Source organism: Cajanus cajan, chromosome 2 (assembly GCF_000230855.2).
Source record: "Cajanus cajan strain Asha chromosome 2, NIPB_CcT2T_4, whole genome shotgun sequence".
Taxonomy (NCBI): domain Eukaryota; kingdom Viridiplantae; phylum Streptophyta; class Magnoliopsida; order Fabales; family Fabaceae; genus Cajanus; species Cajanus cajan.
This window is the reverse complement of record NC_138518.1, coordinates 63,292,179-63,301,905: the sequence shown is the minus strand read 5'-3', so window position 1 is coordinate 63,301,905 and position 9,727 is coordinate 63,292,179. Positions and strand designations below refer to the sequence as shown.

Sequence of the window (9,727 nt, the reverse complement as noted above, 5' to 3'; positions counted from 1 at the left end):
GAGGTTAAGTATTTTTGTTAAAATTTTCAGTTTGGTTTTAGTTTCACTAACCCACGTGACATTTACTCACGTCCCCACAGTGCTCTGGCCAACTAATTCCGATTTGGAAAAATGGAAACATTAGTACATTAGCAACTAGCTTGGTTATTGGCCCAGCTAGTTGTCCTAGTACTGGTACTACCTCGTCTGCAATGATAACCTTACCATGAAAATGGTCCTCGATTTTATCTCAGCGTACAGATTTTTGGATTATAATAATTGTCTATCATGTCAGCAATGGGGAAAAAGTAATGGACTACTTAAAAGCTATGTATGTATACAGGCGATTCTTTTTCGGCTCTTCTTTTAAAATATATTGTATTATTATTTTTCAAATTATTAAATAATAAAATTTCAAAAGCCAAATTATAGAAATATATCATTTTTATTATTTAATTTATAGTTTTTATAAATTTAACTTTCATTATTCGGTATATATGTAACATTTACTCATTTTGCATAAGTTTTATTTTAAAAAAGTAACACAATAGTTCCTTTTCTTAAAGAAAGTATAAAATGGACTACAGGACGAAAACGTCACCAAGAGGGAAATGAAGATAGATCATTTACTTAACTATATAATTAGATTCATTATTAGCTAACCTTTACAAATTAAATTCATTTTTTAATTAGAAGTTAGTAAGCAATTTACACTCAATATTTTAAGAACTTCTCTAAAAGGTATAATGTAATAAAGTTATTCCTCTAAAAAATTGATTAGGTTCACAGTTTTTTTTATTTTATATTTTAATATAAGATTTCAATCCTATACAAATCATGACAAGGCTGAAATGTAGATCAAACGTCAGATGAATACCATTATACTCGCATCCCTTCATACATAAGGAACACATTTTCTATATCAAAAAGAAAAAAGGAACACATTTTTCACAAGACACGTATTATATAACATATACTTTTTAGAATATCATTATGTTATAATTTAACTTAACCAATACAAAAAGAAAACAATCCAACTAAAGTAATTAAAGAAATAAATTTACAGCCATGTATATATATAATTTTTTTATAAAGAAAAAGAAGAATTAGAATATGATTCATAATTCTCTCTCTCATTTGTCCAATCATCTGGGTGTAATGTCAACCGGATTCCGGTAATAATCTCCACTGTCCGTAGTACCCTTCAAACCGTTTCATATATAAAATCGCCCAACCTCCAACCATATGTTTTTCAAATAAGCCTATAGTGCTATGTGATATACCATTTTTTTTATAGAGCACGTAAATCAAGAAGCAAAGCTCAGAAATAAAGGCTTGCCAATATGGCTGAGGAGTTTCAAGCTAGGATTTGTGGCGAAAACTGGTGGAGTAGTACAATTGATTCAACACGAAGTGTATTCCCTCTAAGCTCATCATTGATATCTTCTTCTCCTTGTTCCGTGGCAGCTAATGATGCAGGAAACTATACCACTCGCCAAACTACTGGCATAGATTTGAAACCAACTAATAAGTGTTGTGCTGAAGAGACCAACAATTTGGTTTCAGATACTTACCTTGGTTTTGTTGAAGCACAGAAGCCACATAAGAGTGAATTAGAATCAGCCATGAGTGGAAGTGGTAGCATATTGATCGATTCCACCTTACAGATGATGGGTTTTGGCCTCACATCTTCAACATCACAGAATTGGAATCAGCCTCTATTATTGTAAGTTTCACTATATATTGGCATCACAAATAGATATATGGTAACTTTACTGTGTTAATTGCTAAGATTTTCTTGTGAGAGAAATATCAATTTTGATTACATGTAATATGTGTTAGTGGAAGGTTTATAGTATATGGTCCAGCGCTTCCACTAGGGTTGAAAAAGTTTTATTTCTCTTAACTTTTTCTCATTGATTTCATTTGAAAAAGGTAACTTGATCTTATCAAAGCATATATGGTGTATACTATAGCTCTTAACTGTTTCTTTCCCTATTGGATTCTCCTAGTCGTAACCATGACCATATGTTTTGTCTTTTTTTTATCCTATAGTCGTTGTAATGGAAGGGCAGAGAGCAATTTCCATTCCATGCTTCAGGAAGAAACGGGAATAGATTCTTCTAATTATTCACAAAGGGATTGGATCCCAAAGAGCTTCTCCTCTGGTGGTGGAAACGAAATTGATGATAATTTCAAGCCATTGAACAAGGAATTTTGCGCAGATCACCACCAGAGTCTGAGTTCTTTAACAAGCACTACAGGGTTATCAATTGGATCAGCCTCATCATATGGTAACCCTTCAACGTTACAAGGCTTATTATATGACCCTGATCCTCATCCTCATCCACAACCTCAGCACTCACTTTTCACCAACCGTCCCATGTCCTATTCATCAAAAGCAACTTATGGGACACCCTGCACTGAACTACCTCCAACATGGCCTAAAGTCTCTACTTTTTTGAAGCCCACACCAATTGCAAAGAACCACCCTATTGGACTTCCCTTTTCCAACAACACCACTTTCTGGAATGCTTCCGCCGAGGCACTTAACGACATAAGAGCAGGTACTTTTGCTTCACCACAATCGCAATATCAAACGCCAACCTTTGATGAAGAGAAACCCAATTGCCCAAGAACTCTATTAAACAAGGTACGTATATGTTTCAATTAATATATACAAATTTTTAAGTTCATTAAAATATATATATCCAATATCCATGTCTAGCTAGGGTTTTCTATGGGGGACTATAGTGAAAATATATATATTGAAAGTGCAGCTCAACGGTGAAGAAACTCTAGACTCAGCATCAATGGCGAAGAAAAATGTTTGTGAACCACCATTAAAGAGGCCAAGAATTGAAACTCCATCCCCATTACCAACTTTTAAGGTATTGTACTGTTATAGTATACATTTTCTTTTTCATCAAACCCTTTTTCACTATGCAACAACATTGTTCAACTTTATCATAATTTCACTTTAGATTTTAATCAACTTGACATGTATGGACAGGTTCGGAAAGAGAAGCTAGGGGACCGGGTCACTGCTCTTCAGCAATTAGTTTCACCTTTCGGAAAGGTGAAATTTTTTAGATATGTCTCTTTCACTTTTTTATTTTATTTTTTAATTACGACTATGCTAGAATCGAAATCTTTAATTACTTTCTTGACGACGTTTAAAGGTAAAAAAAGTAAAAAACTCACCCAGATATTATATTCTTGTTGATCACAGACCGACACAGCATCCGTTCTTCAGGAAGCCGTTGATTACATTAAGTTCCTTCACGACCAAGTCAATGTATGTTTCCATTGATCCAACATTGTTTTGAAGAAAACCCTAATTATTGAGTACCATATATGAATCTTCTAAAAGGCAAGTTTAATTATAATGCCTTTCTTATGTTGCGTTTAAAATTTTATCTTCACATCTTGAATTACAGGGTTTGAGTACTTCATACATGAAAAATGGAGCTCCCATTCAACAGCAACAGGTACTCCAAAATACTTATATCTAGTAATAGTTTTCTTTCTTTTACCAAATGAATGCCATTATTAATAGTAGAACAATATTAATCATTAGTATTGCTTTCAATTATTATAATTTTTCTTTAATTAAAATTAAATTATTAGTATAGATTATAAGTTTAGAGTAAGTTATATATCTACATAACTATTATTGTTTACTCATCACTTGTGAGTTTAGACTAAGAACATGGTGCATGGATATGTATAAGTGTTTGTTTGAGAGGATAAAAAAAAGTGAATATAAACTATACGTTTGGAATAAAAATTATTTAATGATCACAAAACTATTTAAAAGATTCACATATTAACCTTATACGTTTGGATTAAAAGTTATTTAATGATGACAAAACTATTTAAATGATTCACATATTAACCTTTTATTATTTGATTTAATGACCAAAGTTTACTCACTTTACCCTCTTTATAATAAAATTCTCCACACCTGATATACTGATAGTCATCATAAATAGTTTAATAACACTAACGATAATACTAATTAATATATCTCACCCAAAAAAAGTACATAATACTAATGAGTAATGACTAATATTAATATATATTTTTATTATTAGTGTGACATTTTGGTCTTTTAATATTTGTTGTTATTTCTACTATGGTTGAAAACATTATTTATATATTTGTTCCAAGGGCTGTGATGATTTGAAAGAGTCAGAAGGACCACAAGAAGATTTAAAAAGCCGAGGGCTATGTCTGGTACCGATATCAAGCACGTTTCCGGTGGCAACAGAAACCACTGCTAGTGCTGAATTGTGGACGCCTACATTCAGAGGCGCACTCTTAAGGTAGAAGATAAAGCCAAAGAGACTCGACCAGTGGAGATCATTATATTGATGACGTATTATTAACTATTTGCATGTGTAAAGGAGGGTGAAGCAAATGTGAAGGCACAGTTGATGAAGAGAAAAGGTGAAGAAAACAAAGGATGAAAAGAAGGAAAAGCGAGAAAAGAAACAAACGAAGTGACCCTTCAAAGATGCTGGGCCATGCACAAGCAGAATGATGTGTGGTTGCAAATGATTAGAGACCACTGGAAGAGAAATAAATAACATATATAGTTTATTATAACTGGGTGCTACAAGGTTAATAACCCCATATGTTAGTTAATTTGTGGTTGGTACTTGGTGAGAGTATCAGCTACATTTGACAATAGATTATAGATAATGTGTTGCTGGTTCTGGTAGAGAATATATATATGTGGCAGAATTTAGCGGATGTAATTTTATTAAATGTCTTTTATATTGTTTCCTGACAACGAATTTGTTAGTTATGATAGTAATATATTTTATATCATTGTAGGCCTGCCGCCAATTTGTTTTTATTTAAGACAAATAAGAAAATTAAAGAAGATTATATATTGTAGAATATTCATTTCTTTTGTTTAATGTAATTTATACTCTCTTATTTTTCTTAATGAGGTAAGGAGCCAATCACTTGAGTCACTTCCCCTCTTCAGTCTTAATTCATTATTTTATTGTTTTTCCCCCTCAATAATTAGGATAATAATAAACTCATTAGAGTTGACTTACACTTTATTTGGTCTCGTATAGAAATAAATAGGAAATTAGAAAATAGGTGGGAAATTAAAAGGTTGAGTTGTTGTATAGATGAAATAGAGGAGAGATAATTTGTAGACATGTAGCACTCATTTTATTTTTCCTCACTCAAAAACTAGCATAGATAAGTGAGAAATAAAATGCTTATTTACGTGTGACTATTTTAGCCTCGTCTCTAATGCTTTTTGTCTTTATTTGTTTGATTTGAGAATCAGATTATGTGTCTTTGTGGATGTAACCGATTAAAATAGTTTTAATCGATTGAAATTGGAAGTTCCAGTCACTATAGTGTTAGTGATGTATGTTATTGGAGCTTCACATATTGTTCTTAATTGTTTACAAAAACGAAATTTCTCTAAATTGGTTAATTGATTAGTATTAATTTTTAACTGATCACGTTTTTATTTTTGTGTCTGTACTAAATCTTCTGTGTATCTTACATATCAAAAGTGAGATTTTTGTGTAATCGCAGGTAATATATTCATATATTAAAAGGGACATAATACTAATCTTACAAATATTTCAATTTCTTCATTTCATTAAAACTAAACAAATTTATCATATTACTTATGTTTTATGTTCGTTCTATTTCTTTTAAACAAAATAATTCAAACCTTTTATTATATAAAAGTCTATTTTTATTCACTCTATTTCTTTTCTCGAAATCATAGTATTTGTAATAGAAAGTTTGAATATAGTTCATAGAGAATCTAATACGAGCCCGTATAAGTTAGAAGTTGAAAAACTAAAAACTTGTAAGTTAACTGATTAAATTAAAAGTGTTTAATAAGATTAAATGATAACTAAATGAATATTAACTTAAAAAGATATATTTATTTATTTGATAATGAGAATGAGAAATTGATAGATAATTAAAAAAATTTATAAATTAAAAAAGGTTAAAAAAATCAAGTAAATTAAAAGATAAAAAAAAAGTAAAAGTTTGTGAGCAATAAGTTATTTTAATTAGCTTATGAAAAAATATATAAACTTTTAAAATAAGTTATTGTACCAAACAAACTTATTTTGATCAATTTAATTTAAAAACTAGTCAATAAAAACTTATAAGTCACTTAAATATTTTGTCAAACATACTCTTATTCTCAAATGGCCTCTTATCTTAGCACCTTAATAAGAATAAATCCTAAATTCATTCTTTAAAAAAGTAATCCCACATTTATGATTAATTATTTTAGAAAAATGATAGATCCTCCGAAAAGGATTCTAAAAATCATTCCGAAAAAATAAAATATTAATTTAAATTATAAAATATTAAATTAAATAATTATTGTATAATTATTTTATTATAAAATAATAATATTTTAACCTTTCGGAACGTGATTCAGACGTTTTTTTGGAGGATGAAGCACTGCTCTTTATTTTAACAAATATAAGTTAATCAACCATGGTCTTAAATTTAATTTTTATAGAGTTGTACCAAAAAGAAAATTCATAATTATAATAATATATTTTTATTTTATTTTTGAAATAATAAATTCTTAAAACTAAACATATTAATAAATATAGTAAAATTGTTATAGGATTGTAAATAAAAAAAAATGTTTTGACCCAGCATCTTGATATTTTCAGGTTACTAAAAATAAGGACAATGAAGCGAGTTAGATCGACTCATTTTGACCAAATTCACCACTAGCCTATGAAAATAGGACAAGGTGGGTTGATCAGACAATTATGAGGGTGATAATTGTTTGATCTATTTGATTTTAAGTATATAAATCATAGTAATTATCCTAGCTAATTTCTTTTGTTGTTGGCTTCAAATTAGTCTAATTTCTCATAGTTTTTTTTTTATTTTACTCAAGTTAATTTTAATTATAGGTTAATTATACTTTTTGGATTCTCTTTTGTAGATTGAAGAAGAAATTTGGAAGACTTTAAAGATCATTTCATGAGTAAATTGTACTTTATCTAAGTCAAGTCACAAGTCTAACTTAACTAAAGAGTCAACAAATTAAAGATCAAGTCAAAGTTTTTTACTTAACGAGACATCAATTTTCACTAAGTAGAATTCCTTGATTGTCTGATCCCATTTCAAATCCAAGAATCTCACTTAATGAGACCTAGTTTCTTACTAAGTGAAAGTGCACTTGACACTCATGAGTAAGTGACAAAAATAAAATAAAATAAATTAGGACACCCACTTTTGTACCTTCAATATTATCTTTGAAGAAATACTTTTGGAGGCTAATGGTGACGATTAGAAGCTCTTGGAGGCTTATTCATCATTTTTTTTTCATTTCACCATCAATTTCAATGATCATCATGACTTATGCTTCATTAGACTATATGTTTTATGTCTTATGTTTTATTGAGTTATGTATGAGTTAAAACACCCAATGAATATGATATTTAGGAATAAATATGACTTAATAGACATTCATGTTAATTTATTTGTTTGTAATGTTTGTATTTCATTCACTTAGTTAAAGATTAGTGATTTGGGTGAATTATTTTCTCTCAAACTTTTAAGGGATTAGGCTTTAAGAATATATGATGATATAAGGTTGAATGGTGGATAATATAGATGAACATATCCTTTGAGATGTTAATATATACGTGACAGTGATTTAGTGAAGTCCCAATTAATCCCAATAATTTTTTCCTATTGATTTTCATATTGTATTGTTGTGTATTTGATAAAAGTTCAAAAAAGAATTTATAAGTTTATGTGTGCCTTTTCATTGTTTTGAAGTTTAATTAAGGTTAATTCATTCAACAAGTTAAAATTTAGTCTACGTAAGTTAGGTAGCTGTATTTAATCAAAATTGTCAAATATTTCATAGGTTCATTTGAAAAACGATATTTAAACTTAAAATACTACGGCAAAAATTAGTAGGCTTGTTAGCTTCTTAATAAATGAGATAAAAAAAAAAATTGACTTATTCCACTTAATAAGATCGTAGGTTGACTTGCCAAAAATAAATATAAAAATTAAGATTTTTATTATAAAATTAGTTAAATATTTAAAATATATTAACAATTTATTACTCTTAGTTTAATTTTTTTATTAATTGGAAAATTTTAACTATATTTAAAAACTCCAAATCATAATTCATTACTTTTAAAATTTTCTTCCTAATGTTAAACTAACTTTTAGATACAGCATATCAAATATATATATATATATACTATTATAAGTTCGCTGTCATCGTTAGGGTCACCGTGGGTTAAGGAGGAAGGGTGTTTATAAACTACCCTTAGTATCGATTTCTAAACGATGTGAGACTTTTAGGTATACCGGAACAAGCCCTCAGTCGATGCTAAGGGGCAAGAGTGGCCTGGGCCCTCCTTCTAGCGCCAATGATCCTACCATAAGTCCGCTGTCATCGTTAGGGTTACCGCATGTCCGCTTTGGTGCTCGTTGAGCCGTCATGATTTTGCCCTTGAAAAGGTACCTCGGTGGGTTAAAGAGGAAGAATATTTATAAACTATCCTTAACATCGACTCTTAAGCGATGTGAGACTTTTAAGTATACCGGAACAATATATATATATATTATAGGAAAATCACTTCAGTTGGATCTCTTGATCCACCCTACCCAAAAGTCGTAATATTATAAAATAATTATTTCTTTTAGGGAATTTTTAGGGTACCCTCACATATTTGGGAGTTTTGGTTCTGTAAGTTGAATTTACATCGTGTCACCAAATTTGGCCAAGTCATCATTTTCTATTTTAATATTGAAATTGGTACATGTATTTATATGAAATATCAAAATTACCATATGACCTCAAAATAACCATGTGGCTTAAAGCCACATTTGGAAAACAAATCCGTGTACCATGATAAAAGTGGGTGTTTATTTATTTTTTTATTTTTTATCATTTCGTTTTCATTTGTGCATTTGTGTTTTTGGAAACCTCTCCTCCGACAACAGACGGTGGTCACATTGTCGAACAAGCTGATTCAAACAGACAACGTTGGAGCTCACAATAGTAAGCATTTAGAATCTTGTTTAAAATCGGACTACTATGCATCATAGGAGTATCCACGAATCTTGTAAAAAAAACAGAGACAAACAAATGAAAACGCAACAAATGAGATACACACTTGACATCAAGATTTAACGGTTTCATTTACCATTAATGGTTTCAAGGAACATGTTGTTGGGACAACGTGAGATGTTGTGAAGAACACTAATGGAGATTAAAACGAAAAGAGAGTGGAGGAGAAAAAGAATGTCTGAATAAAATGATTCTCTATTTTTCAAATAGCAAGCCTCTACACACTTATATATAATAAGAGTCGGCCAAAATAAGCCTCAAACGGATTAACAGAAAACTAACTAACAACTGCTCTTATTCTCTAATACCCCCCACAAGTTGGAGAGTAGATATTTAAAACTCCAAGCTTGGAAAGAAGAAAAGAAAAAGGAGTAGGATCAAGAGGCTTGGTAAATAGATCAACATGTTGCTCTTTGCTATTAATAGGAAGAAGGTGGAAAAGTTTTGCTAGAAGCTTCTCCCTAACTAAATGGCAGTCAATGTCCAAATGCTTGGTTCTTTCATGAAATACTGCATTAGCTGCAATATGTCTGGCTGATGCACTATCACAATAGAGAAGTGCTGGTTGAATGTGGGAAACTCCAATATCATCCAATAGGTAGGTCAACCATTGTAATTCACAAA

The 9,727-nt window shown here is 30.2% G+C and overlaps 1 protein-coding gene and 1 long non-coding RNA gene across 4 annotated transcripts; one reads left to right on the top strand and one right to left on the bottom strand.

The window, feature by feature from the left end:
- Positions 1-1,025: 1,025 nt before the first annotated feature.
- LOC145954445 (uncharacterized) lies at positions 1,026-1,696 on the bottom strand. Of its 2 annotated transcripts, none has more exons than XR_014431649.1 (2): positions 1,554-1,696; positions 1,026-1,479 (listed from the first exon to the last, which is right to left on the bottom strand). It is a non-coding gene; the product is annotated as an uncharacterized LOC145954445 (long non-coding RNA). The 2 variants fall into 2 exon arrangements; XR_014431650.1 differs by having other exon boundaries at positions 1,026-1,482; positions 1,554-1,693.
- On the top strand, positions 1,323-4,887 carry LOC109787761 (transcription factor bHLH112). 2 transcript variants are annotated; one of them, XM_029269096.2, is made up of 8 exons: positions 1,323-1,705; positions 2,035-2,632; positions 2,760-2,870; positions 2,993-3,058; positions 3,212-3,277; positions 3,420-3,470; positions 4,153-4,307; positions 4,389-4,887. In XM_029269096.2, the coding sequence occupies exons 1-8, from the start codon at positions 1,323-1,325 to the stop codon at positions 4,405-4,407; spliced, it is 1,449 nt and encodes a 482-aa protein (XP_029124929.1). In that variant the 3' UTR covers positions 4,408-4,887. The 2 variants fall into 2 exon arrangements, 1 of the variants encoding a protein (XP_029124929.1); XR_014431648.1 differs by lacking the exon at positions 4,389-4,887 and having other exon boundaries at positions 3,212-3,352; positions 4,153-4,239.
- The last annotated feature ends 4,840 nt before the right edge of the window (positions 4,888-9,727 follow it).